General features: G+C 35.4%; 5 protein-coding genes and 1 pseudogene across 9 annotated transcripts; 4 read left to right on the top strand and 2 right to left on the bottom strand.

Moving 5' to 3' along the window:
* Positions 1–1166: 1166 nt before the first annotated feature.
* LOC104769172 (actin-7) lies at positions 1167–3827 on the bottom strand. Its single transcript, XM_010493322.3, has 5 exons — positions 3517–3827; positions 2823–2888; positions 2332–2725; positions 1628–2241; positions 1167–1529 (listed from the first exon to the last, which is right to left on the bottom strand). Exons 2-5 carry the CDS (start codon positions 2880–2882, stop codon positions 1464–1466), a joined length of 1134 nt encoding a protein of 377 aa, XP_010491624.1. The 5' UTR covers positions 2883–2888; positions 3517–3827; the 3' UTR covers positions 1167–1463.
* A 3398-nt stretch (positions 3828–7225) lies between these two features.
* LOC104769171 (protein IDA-LIKE 3-like) lies at positions 7226–7939 on the bottom strand. The gene has a single exon (XM_010493321.2). It carries the CDS (start codon positions 7821–7823, stop codon positions 7506–7508), a length of 318 nt encoding a protein of 105 aa, XP_010491623.1. The 5' UTR covers positions 7824–7939; the 3' UTR covers positions 7226–7505.
* Positions 7940–11684: 3745 nt separating this feature from the next.
* On the top strand, positions 11685–13459 carry LOC104769170 (U-box domain-containing protein 28). The gene has a single exon (XM_010493320.3). It carries the CDS (start codon positions 12012–12014, stop codon positions 13257–13259), a length of 1248 nt encoding a protein of 415 aa, XP_010491622.1. The 5' UTR covers positions 11685–12011; the 3' UTR covers positions 13260–13459.
* Positions 13460–15680: 2221 nt separating this feature from the next.
* Positions 15681–18043, top strand: LOC104769169 (histone-lysine N-methyltransferase ATXR5-like). Of its 4 annotated transcripts, none has more exons than XM_010493318.3 (6): positions 15681–16293; positions 16442–16522; positions 16799–17031; positions 17128–17228; positions 17319–17531; positions 17627–18043. In XM_010493318.3, the coding sequence occupies exons 1-6, from the start codon at positions 15918–15920 to the stop codon at positions 17784–17786; spliced, it is 1164 nt and encodes a 387-aa protein (XP_010491620.1). In that variant the 5' UTR covers positions 15681–15917; the 3' UTR covers positions 17787–18043. The 4 variants fall into 4 exon arrangements, with proteins under 4 accessions (XP_010491620.1, XP_010491621.1, XP_087361385.1 ...); XM_010493319.3 differs by having other exon boundaries at positions 15693–16293; positions 16802–17031; XM_087505259.1 differs by having other exon boundaries at positions 15791–16286.
* A 112-nt stretch (positions 18044–18155) lies between these two features.
* On the top strand, positions 18156–19064 carry LOC147918438 (B3 domain-containing protein REM23 pseudogene; annotated as a pseudogene).
* A 378-nt stretch (positions 19065–19442) lies between these two features.
* LOC104769168 (B3 domain-containing protein REM23-like) lies at positions 19443–22020 on the top strand. Of its 2 annotated transcripts, none has more exons than XM_010493317.3 (6): positions 19443–19552; positions 19652–19729; positions 20082–20309; positions 20832–21126; positions 21206–21474; positions 21574–22020. In XM_010493317.3, exons 3-6 carry the CDS (start codon positions 20211–20213, stop codon positions 21808–21810), a joined length of 900 nt encoding a protein of 299 aa, XP_010491619.1. In that variant the 5' UTR covers positions 19443–19552; positions 19652–19729; positions 20082–20210; the 3' UTR covers positions 21811–22020. The 2 variants fall into 2 exon arrangements, with proteins under 2 accessions (XP_010491619.1, XP_010491618.1); XM_010493316.3 differs by having other exon boundaries at positions 20079–20309.
* Positions 22021–22129: the final 109 nt, after the last annotated feature.

Here is a 22129-nt window from a genome sequence, read left to right as displayed (position 1 = left end):
GATGGTAGTGTTGAACAAAGGAAATGGTCCTTTCTTTTAGGCCTAGGAGATCATACAAATTGCTTTCACGTACAATATTACTTGATATTGTTATGGGCCTATATACACGGCCCTCAGACGAAAAAAAAGAGAGAAATTATTTTTCACTCATATTGAACTCTCCTACTTTTAGGAACTAGACCATTACATATAAATTGAATCACTGAATGTTCCCTACTACACAATGTTCATTGAATGATTCAAACACTACTAAAACAAAGACAACAATTTCTGGGGCCTCAAAAATCTACATATAAAATGGAGGTCCCGGAACAATTAAGTTAGGTTAGTCAAATATTTCTTATGTTTAGCTACCATCTCTTTGGATATTGAATAATCTACTATCAGCCTTTTGTTTTAGACCGAAAGCTCATCGACAAAGAAGAAATTAGATTCTTTGAAAGATTCATTAGACAATTGAAAAATGAATACAATAAAGTTTTGGTTTTAGGCAAGATAAAGTCGGCAACTACGCATTTTCTGTGTGTATGTGAGTTGTCCAATTGGATCATTTTTTTCAAAAGTATCGATAAAGTATTCGGGGTGATTTGGCTGGACCGACCATCTCACGTCTTTCCAATTGTGGGGACAAAATTTTAACTAGCTAGGAAGGTAAACAGATTGTGATGTTTTAGACATTTTGTGATCTGAAAGAAACGAATTTCCAAAAACTTCCAAAGGCTTAACCAATAATATATACATGTCCACCTAAAAGGATTAAAACGTGGAAATGTTTGCTACTCTCCAAAACGGAACATTTGGTGTTGAAATAAGCAGTTTAGATGGATTATTTCACATTCAATCCATTTGTAATCTTTCAAAAATGGTTTTGAGTCGAGTTGTAACGAGGGAATGAATCCTTTTTTTAACCAACAGACCCACTATTCTTAGGTCATTTGTTTTCCAACTAGTGAATCAAATCTTGTTTCCTTATAGGTCAAATTCTTTTCTAATTTTTACTTCTATCCCATCAATTGGCCTAAACACACAATTCTTGCTGAATCAAACATAAGCCTTCTAAGTATAGGCTCAGCATTACATAAGAACTGCAATGCAACCTGCTATGTGGAAAAACCTGTCTCGTACACAATATTTATGGTGAAAAAGCTCCAAATAATGAACCCAAGGACCCAAATATAATATGATATTTTTTTTTTTGCTTAAAGGACAAAAAAACCAGAATCATCACAAGCATCCTAAAGAAAAATAGAATAGAAAAAAAAACAGAGATATAAGACTAAAAGTACACAGACTTCTTGAGACATTCAAAAGGTTCTAAAGAGAATGAAAAAAAAAAAAAAAAAAGGACAACCACATAACAACAGATAGTTCAGTTCCCCATCTCAACTAGGGAAAATAGATTTGTAACAAACTCACCACCACGAACCAGAGAGAGAAAGAGAAGAGAAGAGAGAGGAGACAACTTAGAAGCATTTCCTGTGAACAATTGATGGACCCGACTCGTCGTACTCTCCCTTTGAAATCCACATCTGATTCACACACACACACACAGAGAAGCAAAACAAAATGTCAACATTTTTACTCTCACAATTTTGAAAAAGAAGCAAAATCGGTTTTGTTTTTTTACCTGTTGGAAAGTGCTGAGGGATGCAAGGATTGATCCTCCGATCCAGACACTGTATTTTCTCTCGGGTGGTGCAACAACCTTGATCTTCATGCTGCTAGGTGCAAGTGCGGTAATCTCTTTGCTCATACGGTCAGCGATACCTGGGAACATAGTGGAACCACCACTGAGAACGATGTTTCCATAGAGATCCTTCCTGATATCGACATCACACTTCATGATGGAGTTGTAAGTTGTTTCGTGGATTCCAGGAGCTTCCATTCCGATGAGCGATGGCTGGAATAGAACCTCAGGACAACGGAATCTTTCAGCTCCAATGGTGATGACTTGTCCATCAGGTAGCTCGTAGTTCTTCTCCACTGAAGAGCTGCTCTTGGCTGTCTCGAGCTCTTGCTCGTAGTCAAGAGCGACGTAAGCAAGCTTCTCCTTTATGTCACGGACAATTTCCCGCTCTGCAGTCGTGGTGAACATGTAACCTCTCTCAGTGAGGATCTTCATGAGAGAATCTGTGAGATCCCGACCAGCAAGATCGAGACGGAGGATAGCATGAGGGAGAGCATAACCCTCGTAGATTGGCACAGTGTGAGACACACCATCACCAGAGTCGAGCACAATACCTATTGCAAAAAAAGAGAACGATTTGTAAGTACAAACAAGTAAGAAAAGAACATTACTCAGATGCATGTTTTTTAAGTTGGAGAACTAACCGGTTGTACGACCACTGGCGTAGAGAGAAAGAACGGCCTGAATAGCAACATACATGGCAGGGACATTGAATGTCTCAAACATGATCTGAGTCATCTTCTCCCTGTTAGCTTTAGGGTTAAGAGGTGCCTCTGTGAGAAGAACCGGGTGCTCCTCAGGAGCAACACGGAGCTCGTTGTAGAAAGTGTGATGCCAGATCTTTTCCATATCGTCCCAGTTACTTACAATACCATGTTCAATCGGATACTTCAAGGTAAGAATACCTCTCTTGGACTGAGCCTCATCACCAACGTAAGCATCTTTCTGACCCATACCAACCATGACACCAGTGTGCCTGGGACGACCAACAATACTTGGGAACACTGCTCTCGGGGCATCATCTCCAGCAAAACCAGCCTGTGCATATAAATAAAAAACCATGATCAGAGGTCTACAAAATGTACAACAAAGGACGCAGAAACATTACTGAAGCTAAGTAAACAGTCATACTCACCTTCACCATTCCAGTTCCATTGTCACAGACGAGTGGCTGGATATCCTCACCATCGGCCATCTCTCACTATAGCAAAAAGTAAAATCAATTTGAGAAAGCTCATCAAGTAAATGCTACAAGACAGTGATTAACCATCACTGAATACATGCCCAACGAATCAGATCACAACTTAGTTTTGACGATTAGCTGCAGTTACCACAATTCAATCATAGCTTAACTTACTGAAGAATTGATCACATCAGGCAATATAGCTTAGCTAAGTCAGATAAAACTGAAAAATCTGGGTTTAAAAACTTCACAGATTCACAGATCTCAAAGCGAAAACACTTGAAAAATCACTAGTAAACATCAACGCATGACAGATCGAAGATTAAAACCAGATCAATCGACGATACAAACTAAGCACGAAGATCATTTCGAACTTAAAAAAACAAGTTCCACTTCACTGCTTAAACAAAATTAAACAACAACAACAACAGATCGGAACCAAGCGAGATGAATCCTCAAACTCCATAGATCTAACACATAAAACCTAAGAAAAAAACTCAGATCGATCCAACAAGCACCGATCGAATCACAGAACAACAAGCAAAAGATAAGAACAAACTATTTCTCATAAAACGCAACGCATGCTTAACAGATCTAGCAAAATCGGTAGCGAGAAACAAGTGAGAGCGGATCTAGGAGGACTCACCTTGAAGAAGAAGAAGAAGGATGATACAGAAGATTCGAGAAGCAGCGAGAGAGAAAGAGAGAGAAATGAAGGAGAGAGATAACACACAATAGCGGCAGCAGCTTAACACTTAAGGGAAAGTGAAACGAGTATATGTGCTAATATATAGCTCTAGGATTTTTCCCCTTTTTTTTCTCCACTCTTTCTTTTTTATTTTATTATTTTTGCAGAAAAATAAATAAAATTAAAAAATCTAGGAGAGACAATGCTATGGTGACCTGGCTTTCACACTCTTTTTTAGCTCACCGACGCTTCTATGACGCCGTTAGATTGTTTCAAGATTGATCTTAACCGTTGATTTATGATTCGGTTCAAATGAATCAACCCGCGAGTCACGGCTTAGTTAAGGCTTGGTTTAGGTTGTATCGGCTCGGCTTGTGTGGTTCAGACAGCGTTCAAACTTTTATTCTCGAAATAACAAAAAAAAAAAAAAACTAAAAATAGTAGAAAAAAAAAAAAAAAAAAATAAGACTATTGCAGACAAACGGACCCTTGTGGTTTCTCCCGTGACCGTTTTTGAAATTCTATTGAATTTTTAATTTATCTTCTCTATTTATTAGTATTATGTTTCTTTTATTATGATTTTCGTCTTTCAGATTTCAAGCTTCAAACACTTAACATTTGACGGGTTAAGAAAACTGAAGAGAACTTTCAACTTTGTATAGTCGTTTTTAGCACAAAGATATCCGAATTGTTGTATTAGTCAGAAGGCTTCATAAGTTTCCCCTTTGAGCGTAGTCTATATGAGACCCTAGTATGAAATGTGGACATTGTAATATTTTTATCAAGAAACATGGTATCAGTATATTATATTAACTGGCCAGGAATCTTATAACATTAAGAGTCTCACGGTACATGTTCTTCTGTCGATTGATACTATAGATTAATTTGGTATATGTCCAAAACAACTTACTTGCAATAATTCAAATATTAATCACCTTTTGGAATGATTAAAAAGCTTTAAAAATTTAATCTTTTTTGAAATAAAGTTTCATATCCCATGTTGGAAAGCATGTGCCAAGTTCTCTTACAAAGTTGGAAAGTGGTCTAGCTTGGTTGGCAACTTAAATAATCAAATTTGTTATATGGCTACTTATTATAAAATTTGTCATTCTCATTTATTTTCTTGAATTTTTTTTTTGTCAAATAACATCACCAGAAAAAAGAGAGAGTGAGTGGTAAAAGGTAAATTCAAAGGGAAGCCAAATCAGTCATCATCATTTGTAAGTTGTATTCCAAGGAAAGATATGTTGAGCCACCATTTCCACTTTACATTGATTGCCAAATTTTGAATTGTCTTTCCTACCGTATACACACAAACATGTTTTGCCTATCAGAATTTTCTTTTTTGATTGTGAAATTCCAAGATGACTCGATTTCCAATTTTCCCATTGTTGGCCATTGGAGTTTAAACAGGCCAAAATATAATGGACTATAAGAAGATCATTAATACATGGTTGGCCTTAAAGATGTACCAATTTCGGCCCAGTTAGGAATTTTAAGACCCAATGATCAAATTATGTTTACAAATTATATCGGTTTGGTCTGGTTTGAGATTTATAAACTTTATACCAAATCATAACAATTTACCAAATGTTTGTTGTCTACTGGTACTCGTTCAAAGTACTGGGCCTGGGCAGTTTTCATAAAGACTCCATAAATTGATGACACAGCTTCATTCTTCGCCTTCTTCTTATGGAGGGTGTGGACTCTTTTAGAGAATATGTGTTGAGTCTGCAAATAATTTTGAAACACGCGTGTTTATGTGATCGCTGTACCGTTTGTTGTGTTTGTGTGTTTAAAGGTGATTTATAGTTATGTTCTTCATTCGTGGAGGTTGTCACTTCACATTTGACAGAGTTTTAATGGTATAACCCGTCAGGATATGTACAAATCTTTTCGTATGCATGATCAAAGTTCGAATCATAAGCTTTAAAAAAGCAATTTGAATAGTCTTTTATCATATCCTATTCAATGTTGTGTTCTACTTGACCACATAAGTTATAAATCAAATAAAAACCAGACCCCGAAGAAGTGCATGTTATCAAACATGAGAATTCACTATACTTGATATATAGTTCAAATCGGTATAAATAAATATCATATGATCAATAATGTTATATCATTAAACAAAATATTTGAGTATTTCGTGCGAACATGTACGTCGCGTGCATTTGGAATTTTGGATACATACGGTCAACTAACGAAAGATATATGTGAATGGAAATAATCGAGACTCGCCCTATCAATGCGGGGTACACCGCACGTGTACGTGCGCGTGGACACAAGTGCACACGTACGCATTTGGACATATCACATGCCCGCATATAAATGTATCCATCCTATATAAATCCTTATAATACACTCTAGCATTTTGTCACAACGTTTTCAGCCACTTTGGCTTATTATTAATTTATTCAATCTCACACGCATGCATGATTACTATTACAAATTAAAGCATTGCAGCGGTGACCAAATCTTCAGAATCTAAAATTATTGTAACAAGACGTCAAAAATTGAATAATAGTAGTAAGTTGTTGTTATTAAAAACCGGTGTCACACGACGTGTCTGAAATCTTTTAAGAATTTAAATAGATGTGGAAGTACTTTCAATTCGGCTTATCAGTGGCTGATCAATAAATTAAGATGTTTGTTTAATAAGTTGATTAACAATTCAAACGAAAACAAAACAAAACAAAAACTGTTGCTGTTAGTACGTAGAACTACTTATACGTGAATAGTCAGATACGTTATAGATTATGCATACGTGAGTTTACACATATGGAATACACCATACAGCTCATTTTGGGAAATTTTAGGTTCTATTGACAGACGATATATCTTTTACCGTTTATGGGATGTCCTTGTTCTAACTAGCTTATCTATTGCTCATGCCTGATTATATTTTAAATGACGTAAACTAAAGTTGTAATCGAGACAAGAGAGTCAAGGGACCCTATTGTTCATGTAAAGTATATTTCATCACATGCAATCCCGATAAAGTTATTCAAAGTTTGAATGAGAATCAAGGGGATATCAATGATATTTTTTTTAATAAATGTACTATTAATGACTCTAGTTCACTAACCCCAAAGAAACGTTCAATGAACTTCTGAAACTCGTAGGAGAGATCACATCAAATCCTCCAATTATCTGCAGCCGTTGGTCAATCGTATTCGCAACGACTGACTACTCAGTGACATTATTGACGGAAATTAAACAAAAAGATACATCCAAAAGTAATCAATTATGTATAAACGTCCAATCTTAATCACACGTTTTAGCTAAGAACATATATATACCTTTCATTGCTTCGTATTTTTGAGAACTGACAATTCTTTTACGCACGAACACACAATATATGTATTAGTCAAATTAAAGTCCATTATATTATGGGAAATTTTATATTTCAAGATATCATATTTTAATATACTCATACTTGTGATATTTTTTCTTATTAAAAACATCAACTCAAATGCCAGTCTTATAGCTTCCGTTTGTTATTTCTATAACTCATGATCATAAGAAGAAAAGTGAATAAATTTTATACCAAACGGATCGGCGACTTGTATAAAGTATCTTAATAATTATCCCCGGTATGATAAATCCACGATTAGAATATGATAAACATGTCGTATATAAAATTTAGATACCATCGAACTTTCCTTACTGGGAAAATCAAAAGGAATTAATAATAATTGTTTGATTATAAAAGGAGCTTTCTCTCCTCGCTTTTTACACTTATACGTACGTGCAATACATTTCAATGGATCTAACAAGTTCCGATATTAAAAAAAAAAGCTGATCTATCCACAGCATTGCCCATAAATAAATGAAACTGAAATCTATTTACATCAGTCTAAACCAAAATCATAAAGGGCAAATATTTAAACCACAAAAACTTACAAAAGTAAAAAAGAATCATGATTCATGAACCAAACCTTTGAACTTCAAGGAGAGGACCGAGTCGTCGTAGTACTACTCAAACCGATCTCGTTATGTTTTCTGGAAGGACCAGAAGCTGGAACCGGAAACTGACGTGGCAAGGACCCCAAGAACTGCATACTTTTGTGATCTTGTACTTGACGATGAGCTTGATGAGGTGGCGAAACGACGTCATCCTTTTGTTTGGGTGGCGAGCTCGTGTTGAACACGTTCGTGGTTCTTGCTCCATTGCAGCAACTCAAAAGGACAAGAAGAAGAACAAGAATAGGGATTGTTCTTCTGAGTTGATGATATGTTCTTGATCTGCAGTATCGAGAAGACATTGGTGAAAGATTGGAGAGGAAAAAAAAGAGAGGTGAGGGAGGGAAATGAATTATGTTTTGAGGGAGTTTTGGGTGGAAGTATATAATATTTAAAAGGGTAGATTTTGTTGATGGGTTTGATGGAATGAAAAAGAGAAGGTTGTGAATTGCTGACAGCAAGAAATATGGGCACATCAAGAGAGAGCGATTGTGATTGGAAAGATGTTGACTTGTGGTTCTCATCGTGTTTTTATTTATTTATTACTTATTTATGGTCTTATTCATATGTTTTTTTTGTTAAGGAAACCACTGTACCTAATTAATCCAAGTATCCAACTATGGATTTTACGTCGTTGCATATGTTTAGGGATGTTGTCACGGAAAAATTTAATGTTATATGTTCTATGAAGCCGTGTGATTGGTTCCGATTTTTTCTTTTACGAAAGATGAAGAGTATTTTATTTCTCCTCGAGCAACGTTTGAATCGGACACCTCCGAATTACCTCTTTTGGAAACACAGACGTTCTTACTTTTTTACCACAAAAGTACCTACATTTGAATTAGAGCTAAACATATGTGAATGTTTGCCCAAAAAAAAGGGAAAAAAAAAGCTAAATATATGTGAACAAGTTATCTCAGGGAAAGAGTAAAAAAATGTTGTGGTGCAAAACAATGACGTCTCTTTATAGCTCCCTCTTTATATGACCCACGAGACAGAAAATATGGAGGAAGACTCCTTTATAGCTGTCTTAAATTATAGTTCACATGTAAGTATCACATTTTCCTTATATATCTAATTTTGTTTTGAAATAATATGTATTGTATGTCGATTGAACTTATACTATACTACAACACAATAAAGATTTTAGCATATATCTCACTAAGATTACATGTAACTAATTATCAAGATTTCTAATTTCTTATACAAATAAATTTTCATTTTTTTCTATAAGGGGTCAATTCATCTTCTAGTGATTTAGAAAGAGGGGACAAAGAGAAGAATATGAAAGAAAAATAATTAGTGGTGGGTCAAGGTAGAGCCTTTTCATTTCATGTTATGTCAAAAAATTCTATTCATATAGCTTGACGACAAAATAATAATAATAATAATTTCATATCAAATTGACTATATTATAGTGTATTCTATCCTTTTAAATTTTCATAGTAAATACTATAATTAAGGTATTAAACAAGTATAGAGAAAATATTATCATTGTACGATTCCCACGTACTATTGTCAATGTTTATTATGGTTTGACTATATATTATGATAGTATGAGACTTCATCGGCTAAACGTCTACTTTTAGGGTTACGAAAATCATGTTATTTTTTCTTATACTAATGTTAGTACCTTTCCGTTATAGGATTTATAGGCCATTTACACTCAAAAAAAGATTGATTTACATTATTTATTTTATATATTTATATCATGTTTAAATAATGTAAAAATAATTTACATCACTTTAATAAATGATTTACATTTTGTTGATGTAAATAATTTATATCGATTGAGATAAATATTTGGTTCAATTAATAAAATTGATGTTTGTTTACATCAATGACAAAAAAATGATATAAGATTTACACCATTTTTACTAAATTGATATAAAATATTTGAATCATTTCTCAAAACTAATGTAAAATATTTCTATCATTTAAAAATTAATGTTAAATTCAATATTATAATAATAATATGAAAAATAATTTTGTCTGAGTAATATATTTATTATTTATAATTTTTAATCATTTTTAATATATTCATGGTAACTAAAATTTTAAAATAAATTAACTTGATAAAAATAAACTCAATTAATTACCTGATTTTAAAGCTTAATATATTGAACCAGTTATATTAGAAATAGGCAAACTAATTTGGTATTTATAGAAGATATTGTCTCATCACATATTAAAAAGTATCCGATGTGGGATACTAGAACTTCTCTTTTTTTGTTTTCTTGTTTACAAACGAAAAAGGAAATTAAATATAAACAATTATTAGCAACATATAAAAATAAGTAACTACTCTTTAGTTTATTAATTCTCTCTTTATTACTAAATGGATTATTCCAATCAAAATAAATCATACAACTTACTTGATGATGATGAATATGCTTATCTTGAAGATTGAATCTAGGAAGCGATACTTTAACCACTGTTGGGTTTGTTGTAGACTTGTAGTTCCTTTTTTCTGTCGTGTTCTTAGTTAATGTTGTCTGGTTCGCCAAATCGGGAATTGGGATTTGATGTTTAGCAAGATTAGGGATTTCTGATTTGGGAATTGATATTAGTAAAATTATGTTCTTTTAATTTCACTCGCTGCTTCTTTGATTTTGATGGCACTTTGCCGTGTGAGATATGTACACAACTCCATGGTAAGGGAGGTGGCTCAAAATTTCCATATTGGATATTGGAAGTTGGAACTGGTTTAAGCAGTACACTTATTACTTGCAGGTACATATATTCAATTATTGGTTCTCGATATGATTTTACGATTCGAAATTAGTGGGCGAAAAATATCATAATGGAGACTATCATTTAATAAATCATACAAATAAAGAGAATATCATTTAATAAGGGATAGTTATTTGTTCTTTAATCCATTTTTAATAAATCATACAAATAAAGAGAATATTATTTATGTTGTGGACGTCGAGGCTAATTTACAAATAAAGCTGGTCTTAGTTCCTAAAATCCTAATTGTTACTGTATCAACAACACTGTTGGCATCGACTATTACAAACCGAAGCAACGTTCGTGCAATTTACCGATCATTGTTGCATATGTTCTCATTGAAGTCCTTTTATAATTAAACCGAAAGGTGGTTAAAAGAGAATTTTGCAATACAACTGACCTTCGACAAAAAAATCACAAGTGTAATTCTTCATTAAAGAAAAAACTATTTCATTGTTCATGCAGTACATATACGATCCAGGTTAAAAATATAACAACTGTTGTGTTCTAGATTGTTTATATATTTTTAAAAATCTGATTATTATGGCATATTTGAACACCAAAAACGTAAATTTAATGGGCCGGCTATTGGCAAAATTATTACATTGAATATGTATTTGTACGAACGGAAGGTTGTTGTTGAAGAGGCCCATATAAGGTAACTATGGAAGCTCGTAGTAAAATGGAACTACATCTTTCATATCGTGAAGTGATTTTATGTATGGCCAACATCATTTGTTTCTAGTTTTGTCCACATAATACTACTAGACAATACGAACTTGGAATGTCATATTCATCTTGGCTCTCTAACTTCTGAGGTAATCGATAAAGACTTTATTTTTAAGTGGACTTTGAAAAAGGAAAAGGAAGCAACAAAAGTTGCTTAAAAGTCCATAGAATCTGTCCGGTCAATAGTTCAACTCCTTAAAATTCCATTTCTTTTATAAATTTTAACTTACAAAAGACATGATGAATACAACAACAATTCTTTAAGAGACAACAAATAATACGAGTATTTTATTGACGAAGGAAACACACAGATCTGAAGAAATCAAAAGGTTCCCGAGTTTCCTCAGGCGGTGCAATTTTAAAAAGGGGCAAGTGGATGGATACTTACGTGATATATTTTGGGTGGGAAGCATTTAAGCAAATCTACACCGTTTTTGGTTACTATTATCAACGGCTGAGATGTAACCCCACCAATACAAATTCAAGTCTTACTACGCCCGCCGAAAGACAGAACAGAGAACCTCAGACTCAACTCTTTGACCAAAAGCGTAACAAGGAAACACGGAAGAGTATTTATTTCATGGCTTTTCTTACATTTCTTTTCAAATAAAAACTTATAAAGATGTCACAAAAGTATTTTTATTTTTTGATTCAGGAATATATCTTCTGAACTTGGTGGATATCTTTACAATTCCAAAAACACTGAAAATAATATTCCAAAGTTGTAAAAAGTTTATTATATTTCTTTTTAAAACATAACAATGCAGTTGCACAACAAAATTTGTGGATTGTAAAAACAAAAATGTGATAAAAATAAAATAGTAATATCAAGTAGTAGTTCAAAAAGTGAATTATGACGTCAGCAATAGTTTGACTCAATCTCATATCTCATCTTCTTAAAACCACACCCACACGGCCACACGAACTCACGACTCTCTCTGTCTCAAACTCAAAAGATTTGTTCTTTATTCTCTCTGAAACTCTCATATAAACACTTTCGTCGGAGCAAGCCAAAAACAAAAAAAAACATGAGGAGCGATGATCTTTACATCACCACCGTTCCTTGTTTCTTCCAATGTCCAATCTCACTCGACCTTATGAATTCTCCGGTGAGTCTATCCACCGGGGTTACTTACGACCGAGTTAGTATCCAGCGTTGGCTCGATGGTGGCAACAACACTTGTCCCGCCACGATGCAGATTCTTCAAAACAAAGACTTCGTACCTAACCTAACTCTCCACCGCCTCATCGATCTCTGGTCCGACTCCAACCACCGTCATAACGGTTCTCACTCACCAGAATCCCATACTCCGACGAAAGACGAAATTAACGATGCAATCGATCGAGTCGGTGATAGTGATCGCGACGGGTTGTTGTCAATGATCCTCCGATTCGCGAGTGGTTCTGACGAGAACAGAGAGTTTCTCGCCGGAAAAGATGGTTTCGTTGAGATGCTTGTGGATCTCATTAGCCAATTAGATTCCACAAACTTCTCCGACTCCAAATTACACCTCGTCGGAGAGGCGGTGAAGATTCTGAGCATGATCCGTCGTAAAATCTTCGACCGGAGACGGTTATCGAATCTGATCTTAACCAACGGTGGAGATTTCTTGACGTCTTTATCTCTATTAATTAAAAACGCGGATCCAAAACTAAAGATCGAATGCTCCGCCGTGCTTGAGTTTATCGCCGTCGACGCCGAGTCAAAGCTCTTAATCGCCGAGAGAGACGAAATCATCACCGAGGTTATGAACTCGATAAGCTCATCAACCTCCGATCCAACCTTAACCGAAGCGAGCTTATCGTTATTAATCGCGATCGCGTCTTCAAAACGCGTGAAACTCGCGTTAATCGGAGAGAAGAAGCTAGTCACGAAGCTCACGAGTTTGTTAACGGATCCGACGACGAGCGTTTTAGCGACGGAGAGATGCTTAAAGCTTCTCGAATCTGTTTCGTCATGTAAAGAAGGTCGATCGGAGATTTGTGATGGTGTGTGTGTGGAGACGGTGGTGAAGAGGCTGATGAAAGTGTCGACGGCGGCGACTGATCACGCCGTCACGGTTTTGTGGAGCGTCTGTTATCTTTTTAAGGAAACGAAGGCGCAAGATTCCGTTATTATAACTAACGGCGTTACTAAGATACTGTTACTTTTACAGAGCAATTGCTCACTTACCGTTAGGCGTATGCTTACGGATCTTCTTAAGGTGTTTAAGGTGAATTCCAGATCTTGTCTTTCGGTATACGAAACCAAAACGACACATATTATGCCGTTTTGATTGATTTTTTTTTTTTTTTCCCATATAAATTTCTTTAGGGATTATTTGTTGGTAGAAAAATATATTCAACTTACACGAAAGAATAGTTTTTGAAAGGTGAATTGTACCGGAATGAGAATCAATTTCATAAGATTTGCTGTGACAAACAGACAATTCAAGATGTTTTATGTTTTAAATGGTATAAGTTGTCAGTTTATATTGTTTTCCGATTTCATGATCCTTAATAATTTGACTTAATAATCTTATTTTATTTATTTCATTTTCTAAAATAATAGGACTTAAAAATAATATTTATATTATCAAGACTTACCTCTCAAGTAAGAGATCAGAGACGTCTGATTATTCTTATGGTCTTCCGACCGAACAAGTATCCAAAATACAAATATGTTATTTTCAAAAATATTAACGGATTACTAGTTACATAGACCAATTGATGCACCAATCTACATATTAATATGAAAAGCTCTAATACGATTATGAACACATTATCGACATGACATTAATCTCATAATAAAGTATATTTCAACATTATGGTTCAAAATCGCAAGAGATTTTATTTTTGAATTGTTCGTTAAAAGTTTGTGCTTTTATTTCTTATATTTTACCTCATAAAATATGGAGTTTGGTACAATTCCATTAATGAGCTTGTTTAATTTATTTTAAACTAACATTAATTATTAAGTTAATTAATGACAATTTACAATTTTATGTGGCTTTGAAAAGAAAAAACTAAATCTCATTTTAGTTTAACATTTAATTTCGTAAAAGTTGTAGATGCTGAGGGTCTAAGTATTTGGCTTATGGTATATCTATATATTTTCAAATGTTGATTTAATGTGGTTGTTATTTTTTGGTACAAAATCTGTTGATTATTTGTTTCATATGTACATATATAATTAAAAGAAGACTTTTTGAGTTTTGTCCATGGACACTTGCGCAAATAGAGAGTAATGGAAAGTCAAAGAGATTAATATCTCAAAGCAAACTAAATTGATTCTAATCTCGAGCTTCGGCTTTCATAATTAGTTTTGCAATTGTTCTGTTTTTTTTTTTGTTAGGAGCAAAAGATTTGCAAGTGGTGTTTAGTACGTGGGGCTAAATAATTGCATTGTTGATACTTAAACAGATTTTTATGTTTTGACTTCCAAAAATCATATAAATAATAAATCATTCAATATACCTTATTCAAGACATACTAAAATTTGATTGATTAAGCAGTCAAAATAAACTGGATTTAAAAGATTATAAGAAGTGGATTTGGCATTGTGAGGAAGGTTTAGGAAAAGTAAAGAGGTTTTTGTTGACTTGCAATTTCTTGTCATCATCAACCTTAGCACAAACTTCCACTTTCATATATGTATGTATTATATACAAACTTTGAGGATCAAAGTTTCTAGCTAATGAGAGTTATTCATCACGCCAATAACCGAAGCAATGACGCATCATCGGCAATAAACAAACAAAGTGCTCATGAATGAAACACAAACAAATCGGTCATGTCATGCAAGAATGGAACAAGATACATGAAGTAGATACATTTAATTGTATTATAATTTATAAGAAAGGTAAATAATTTGCATTAAAAAAGATTGAGGCCGACTTCGAAAAGGTCCGCCTAGTCGATCGAGGTAAACAAGATTTGGCATGTTGAATCCTAAAAGGTTGACCGTGGGAGCAGGAGCACAGCATGATTATCAATGTGAATCGTGGTTCTCTTTAAGTTTGGGTGAAAAAAATCTTTAGGTCCTGCCCATTATGGATGGATGAACAATGTAACTATGTTGTATGTGTAAAATTCCTCGAGCACATGGAAAACTATGACTCATAAAATCATAAGCATCGTTGTATACAAACCAAACTGTATAAAGGAAGAGACTCTTCATCACGTGAAGGCCAAATTCCCCTCTAGACAAATCTCCGATACAAATCCTTGTTCATAATGTAAGCTTGACAAATGTGTTGCTTGTTAAAACAACGTAGGGAAGCAAAGTCCCATATAGTTAAGTTTCGTATTATCTGTTGATCAAAGGCATCGTAATGCAAAGTCAAGATCCGAGACGCCTCGTTCTTAAGGCATTCTATATCCATCGGTTGGTTCTTTAAGGACTTGTTGCAATCACCGTCGTGTTGCAAAGACAGCATTGGGCTGGATAACTTAGCCCACGAAGGCACCAACATATATTTGTTTTCATTTAAAAGAGATTTGTTTCCTATATGAATTTGTATTTAACTTGGAAAATATATTAGTAACATTTGTATATTAGTTATTATTAAATTTGTTACCAATCCCTAATAAAATAAATAAGTAAGATTTACTGATTTAGTAAAGAAAATTTCAAACAATTAAAAGGATTTTAATGGTAGTAAATCTGGTCTCATACAATGTATTAAGTTTTTAACCTTTATTTAAGACAGAAGAGAAGCAGCAGAGGTACCAAAAGCCATACCAGTAATTTTGAATTTGTCAAAGGTTAAAAAAAAAACCAAAAAAAAGAGAGAGCCGATAAAGAAGAGTCCCAAATCACACTCCAGGTGATGCGCACATCAGTTTTCGTGCGCACACGCGGCGGTGCACGTTAGCTCCAACCAATCGAAATCGTTTTCTCCCCGTTCTCCTCCGGCGACTCTTCTTCGTTTCGAGCATCCATCCCAGTCATCATGGCCACGTGGAACGCTTCCTCCCCAACGGCGTCTCCTTGCTCATCATCGAGGCGACGAACGAAAGCTCCAGCGAGACGCCCTTCTTCCGAATCTCCACCACCGAGGAAGATGAAATCAATGGCTGAGATAATGGCGAAATCTGTCCGTGTGGTTGTACAAGAAGAAGAAGAAGAAGAAGATGAACAAGAAGTCGAAGATAGCTACAACGATGTTGCCTGTGAGAAATGTGGTTCTGGGGAAGGAGACGATGAGCTTCTTCTCTGCGACAAATGCGATAAAGGGTTCCACATGAAATGCCTTAGACCGATCGTTGTTCGTGTCCCCATTGGACCTTGGCTTTGTGTCGATTGTTCCGACCAACGACCTGTAAGAAGTAGGGATTTTTTTTTTTTTCTTTTTCCTTTTTTTTTTTTTAAATTCTTGTGTTCGCTCAACAAATTCCTAATTTTTCTAATGCTCTCTTTGTTTTTTTTCAAAAATTTGGGATTTTTTTTTTGCATTGTCCGGGTGAAATGTTTTAGGGTTATCTCAGAAGAAGATCTTGCACTTCTTTCGGATTGAGAAGCTAACTGATCGAACAGACAAATCAGAATCGAGTCAAGGTACGATTTTTGTTTTTTGTTGCTTTTAGGTTTCTTGATATGATCATAAAGTTCTTGACTTGATGAATCTAACGAGATGTTTTTACTTGATTAGCAGTTTAATGAATATGAAAATAGCTAAATTTTTTGCTAGTTATGTACTTCTACAAATTAGTATTATTAATCTCTTGCACTTCATGTGGGGTTGGTTAATGAGCATTGTTGAGAAACTTACATATTTAACCGAGAATAGCAAGTGTTTGAGATTAAGCATTGCTTCATTTATTGTTTTTGAAGAAGAGACTAGAAAGCCTCGGAGACGATCTTGCTCTTTGACAGTGAAGAAGAGAAGGAGAAAACTGTTACCTTTGGTTCCATCAGAAGATCCTGAACGGAGGCTTACTCAAATGGGCACACTTGCTACTGCATTAACCGCATTAGGTATCAAATACATAGACGGCTTAAATTATGTTCCCGGTATGGCTCCTCGGTCTGCTAATCAATCCAAGTTCGAGAAAGGTGGGATGCAGGTAAAGAACAATACAATCTTTCAGCCCCTTTTATCGTTAACTCTCTTATTTTAATAACTTCCTTGATTTGTATTTCTCGTTTTTTATGTTTCATAGGTGCTGTCAAAAGAAGATTTAGAGACATTGGAACAATGTCAAGCTATGTGCAGAAGAGGAGAATGCCCTCCTCTTGTTGTGGTATTTGATCCGCTTGAAGGGTATCTCTCTCTTGATTCATTCGATCAATCTTCCCTTAAATCACAATGTGGAGTTATAAAACATGGTCCTTTTTTTTCCTGTCTATACAGTTACACAGTTGAAGCAGATGGTCCTATTAAGGACTTAACATTCATAGCTGAATATACAGGAGATGTTGATTACTTGCAAAACCGAGAAAAAGACGATTGTGACAGCATCATGACTCTCCTTTTATCAGAAGATCCATCTAAAACTCTTGTTATCTGTCCCGACAAGTATGGAAACATATCTCGCTTCATTAATGGCATCAACAATCACAATCCGTAAGCAACATTTTCAAAACATTTTAACTTGTTTGTTCTTTCCCGCAAAAGTCTATACCATTGAATGATGATCACATCACTGATTGTTGTTGCAGGGTTGCTAAGAAGAAGCAGAACTGCAAATGCGTGAGGTACAGCATAAAAGGGGAGTGTCGGGTTCTTCTAGTGGCTACACGCGATATATCGAAAGGGGAAAGGCTCTATTATGACTATAATGGTTATGAACATGAGTATCCTACTCATCACTTCCTCTGATCTCTCTCCACCTCTAACAGTTCTACAGAGTCTCTAGATCAGATGTTCTTTTTTAGTTGCCATTTTACAGGTCAATTAGAAGAAAATGTAGAGCTGAATTGTAATGGCCTTTGAAAAGGTTGCAGCATTATTAAATTATGAAGTTAGCTGTAGAATAATTGGATTTTTGGATCGGCATTACAGAGATTAAGATGTGGCAAAAATGTTAATGGCAGAACTTTTGTTTGTTTACCAAATGAAATCATAACCTTTTGTTATATGTTCTTGGAGAAAACTTCACCACCTTAGAAGGTTGCCAAACAAGTTTATTATTTCTGTACTTTCTCCTTATAAACCTAGTTTTGAAATGTTAAATCGGATAATAATCACATGCTAGTTACAAAAATAAAGAAACACAAAAAAGAAGAAGATGATGTCATCTTCGCCAAGGCAATTCCTCACGACTTTTCGATATTCTACTTCATGGAGAAGTCCAGATGGAAGAAGTTTGTGAGCCTTGGGAAGAAATGAGTTGCTTTGCTTCACTCACAAAGGAGAGATGAACTTTAGTGTGAACATCATGAAGAAAACTGGCAAGGAGATGGTTCAACCTCCAAAACCCAGAGACTTCTTGGCTTCTTCGAGTAAGATTTGCTTTTCTGGCTTTGAAACAGTGAACCGGATAAAGATATTGATTTCTTAGACTTTTGATGATGAATCAGGTCGCTTTAAAACAGAACAAGATGCCAAGGCTGAAGAGAGTGCTCGTGTCCCAAGAACTGCAGCTGGATCTAATGGAGAAGGCGTGTATAAAAGGAAACTCAACTTTGGGGAGAAGAAAGCTGAGGTGTCCCAAAATACCAAGAGGAGTGAGAGAGCGTTTAGTATCCGGAGAGATCATGCAGACGCATCTTCGTCTTATGTTGCAGGATTCAGTGTCGTTATCACGAAAACATACCTCATATCCCTGGTACGATAAGACACTAACACAGTATTTCTGTATTGTTTTCTGTATCTGTAAAGTGAATGAGCACAATTGATTTTGTTTTATTCAAGTGATCCCCGAGATCTGCTGCAAAGAATTATATGCCGAGAGTGAAATCAATGGTCAAGATCCATCATCCAGATGGGAAGAAGTCATGGAATGTGGTGTTTTTGGTAACGATGAGCGGTAAGGGTCACGTTTTATGTGGTGGATGGAGAGGTTTATGTAGGGAGTATCCTGTTGCTTTAGGGGACACTTGCAAATTCACACTCATTAAACCACTGGAGCTGCCTCTTGTTGTCACAAAGCCCTAAGAGAGGAGTGAGACTCACTGATGATGATGGATGTGAGGGAGTCTTGGAGGACAAGCAACTGAGTAAACTACTTTACGTTTAATGGTGGTGTGTTATGAAATGACTTAGTTCTCTGTTTTAGTTTGGTATCTGAACTTATCCTAATTGTCTGTAACTTCATATGTTTGAGACCAGTTTTATTTGTTGTTTCCGTGAGACCTAAATCTGCTTTCTCTCTACTCTCTCTAGTTTTGTTATATTCAGGAACCAACATTTTTGTTGGAATTTGATTCAGGCAGATGTAAAAATAATACAAAGGGAAGGTACTATTATATATTTTCAGAACAAAATTAGTATTAAAAAAGGGTAACGTGTATACTAATGGGCCAAAAGCCAAAGCCCAAGCCCATCAGTAAGTTACGCTTTACACATTTGTCTCTCGCCCTCCTTTAGGGTTCCTCTCTCCGAACACTTCTCCGGCCGGCGGGTCACCCTATGTCCATGCTCAGGTTTCGTTTTCGATATTAGAAGATTTGAAATGTTGGTTTCAAACTCTTGTTTATCAGGGCTATTGGCGTAACCATTGGGATAAATTTAATTTGTTACAGAGCTATAGCTGGTGGATATACAAGAATGCTCCGTACCCGCATACGAGTTGGTGACGCTGCTCCAATGGCCTATACCAAGTAAAAAACTAGTTTCTTTTCTTTTATTGTTGCTTCTTAGAAATTCATATGATGCTATGAGAGATCAAATTAAGTATAGTGTAAATGATCGAAAGGATTGATATATTCAAAAGCTTTCTCGAGAACTAATTTGGTTGATACTTTAGGTAAGGTTTATTAATAAGTCTTTTATTCCATTTAAAAAGCTTTGAAATTGTTACTCGGAAAATAGTCACGAGTTAGTTATAAAAATAAAGAAACGCAAACAAAAAAGATGATCTCACAATTGTACTTCAGTTTCAGAGTTGAGAGAAAAGCTTTTTCACTTTGACCACTTTTTTCTGAACCATTTCTGTGAAATTTTTTAAAGTAGGGATGGCCACATTTATATTTCAAATACATTACAAGAAAGAGAGAGAGAAGAGAAAGGGAGTGAGCGAGAGAGAAGAGAAAGTTGTAGGTGAGAGAGCTTGAATCAGAAATTTTCTAAGGAGAGAGGGAGATGGGTAGTAACCATGAATTTGTTCGGTCCTATGGAGAACGGTCGCAGCCAAGCTTCTTCAAAGTTGTTAAAAATATTGACACCTCTTCAGAAAACATGGTAATAACTATTTTCTAAACTCTTAAATCTTGTTAAATGAGCTTGCTTGTGTGAAAAAGGTTGAAACTTTTGATTTCTTTGTAACAATTGGTTTTAAAGGTTTTGAATCTTGTTAGATGCATTTTAGTGGTGGAACCAGGAACTGCTTTAGGAGTCTTTAAAAATTATTGTTTTCTCTGTTTTTTCTTAATTGGAAATTTCTTCATCTTTCCTTCTTAATTCTTGTGGTCTTAAGAACCTGGTGTTGTAATGTTGTTGTTCTCTCTCTCAGTTTGTAGTTCTCTGTCTGAATGTGAAGATCTATACTTTATTTTCATCTTTGTTTCTTAGATCTGTTCTCTTGTTCTTTTTAACTTCTTGTTCGGTTTGTAGTTTCGTTTGTGTGTAATGGGTCTTATTTCATGGCGAGATTTGATACTTTGGACTCAAATTCTTTAGCGCACTGTATTTTTTTGTTTTTGATTTTGATTTCAAACATGTAACCTAACTAATATCTTTCATCTTGTTTGTATGAACCAAAAGAGAGCAATTCCTCACGACTTTGCAAGAAGCTTCCCTGACGATGAGCTCCTGGGTACGATGAAGATAACAGTGCCTTGGGGAAGCACTTGGGAAGTTAAAATATCGAAAAACCCGAGATTCTACTTCATGGAGAAGTCCGGATGGGAGAAGTTTGTGAGGGACAATGCCTTGGGAAGAAATGAGTTTCTTTGCTTCACTCACAAAGAAGAGATGGACTTTAGTGTGAACATCATGAAGCAAACTGGCAAGGAGATGGTTCAACCTCCAAAACCCAGAGACTTCTTGGCTTCTTCGAGTAAGATTTTGCTTTTCTTATTTATGAAACTGTGAACCGGAGAAACACATTGATTCTTTACTTTTTGATGATGAACCAGGCCGTGTTAAAACAGAACAAGGTGTCAAGACTGAAGAGGTGGTGGTGTCTTCTGAGTTGAGTGCTCGTGTCCCAAGAACAGCAGCTGGATCTAGTGGAGGCGGCAGGTACAAAAGGAAACTCAACTTTGAGGAGAAGAAAGCTGAGGAGCCCCATAATACCAAGAGGACTGAGAGAGCGTTTAGCATCCGCAGAGATCATGCAGGCGCATCTTCGTCTTCTGTTGCAGGATTCGAGATCGTTATCTCAAAAACATACCTCATATCCCTGGTACGATAAGACACTAACACTCAGTATATCTGTATTCGGTTTTGTATAAAAAAAAATTGACATGTGAATGATGGACTCAATTGTTTTTGTTTTGTTCAGGCGCTCCCGAGATCTGCTGCAAATGTTTATATGCCGAGAGTGAAATCAATGGTCAAGATCCATCATCCAGATGGGAAGAAGTCATGGAGTGTGGTGTATTTGGTAACGAGGAGGGGTCACCTTTTCTCTGGTGGATGGAGAGGTTTGTGTAAGGAGTATCCTGTTGCTTTTGGGGACACTTGCAAATTCACGCTCATCAAACCACTCGAGCTGCTTCTTGTTGTCACAAAGCCCTAAGAGAGGAGTGGGACTCACTGATGATGATGGATGTGAGAGTGTCTTGGAGGGGAAGCAACTGAGTAAACTACTTTATGTTTAATGGTGGTGTGTTATGTAATGACTTTTAGTTCTCTGTTTTAGTTTGGTATCTGAACAACTATCCTGCTTGTCTGTTTCATATGTTTGGGACCAGTTTTTAATATGTTTGTTGTTTCCATGAGACCTTAATTTGCTTTCTCTCTACTGTTTTAAGTTTTATTTTATTCAGGAACCAAAGTTATCTGTTTGGAATTGATTCAGGCAGATGTAAAAAAATACAAGGGGAGGTTCTGTATAT

The sequence above is a fragment of the Camelina sativa genome, chromosome 20 (genome assembly GCF_030686135.1).
Source record: "Camelina sativa cultivar CO46 ecotype springtype chromosome 20, ASM3068613v1".
Classification (NCBI taxonomy): Eukaryota; Viridiplantae; Streptophyta; class Magnoliopsida; order Brassicales; family Brassicaceae; genus Camelina; species Camelina sativa.
Note: the sequence above shows the minus strand (reverse complement) of the source record. Positions and strands in the feature narration are given on the sequence as shown.

Coding starts and splice junctions, on each gene's coding strand:
- LOC104769168 (XM_010493317.3), top strand. CDS start 20,211: ATGGGTAGTAACCATGAATTTGTTCGGTCCTATGGAGAACGGTCGCAG. Junction 21,127..21,205: donor AGACTTCTTGGCTTCTTCGA/GTAAGATTTTGC, acceptor ATGATGAACCAG/GCCGTGTTAAAACAGAACAA. Junction 21,475..21,573: donor AAACATACCTCATATCCCTG/GTACGATAAGAC, acceptor TGTTTTGTTCAG/GCGCTCCCGAGATCTGCTGC.
- LOC104769169 (XM_010493318.3), top strand. CDS start 15,918: ATGGCCACGTGGAACGCTTCCTCCCCAACGGCGTCTCCTTGCTCATCA. Junction 16,294..16,441: donor CGACCAACGACCTGTAAGAA/GTAGGGATTTTT, acceptor GAAATGTTTTAG/GGTTATCTCAGAAGAAGATC. Junction 17,229..17,318: donor GTATTTGATCCGCTTGAAGG/GTATCTCTCTCT, acceptor CTGTCTATACAG/TTACACAGTTGAAGCAGATG.
- LOC104769170 (XM_010493320.3), top strand. CDS start 12,012: ATGAGGAGCGATGATCTTTACATCACCACCGTTCCTTGTTTCTTCCAA.
- LOC104769172 (XM_010493322.3), bottom strand. CDS start 2,882: ATGGCCGATGGTGAGGATATCCAGCCACTCGTCTGTGACAATGGAACT. Junction 2,726..2,822: donor ATGGAACTGGAATGGTGAAG/GTGAGTATGACT, acceptor TTATATGCACAG/GCTGGTTTTGCTGGAGATGA. Junction 1,530..1,627: donor CCCTCAGCACTTTCCAACAG/GTAAAAAAACAA, acceptor TGTGTGAATCAG/ATGTGGATTTCAAAGGGAGA.
- LOC104769171 (XM_010493321.2), bottom strand. CDS start 7,823: ATGTCTTCTCGATACTGCAGATCAAGAACATATCATCAACTCAGAAGA.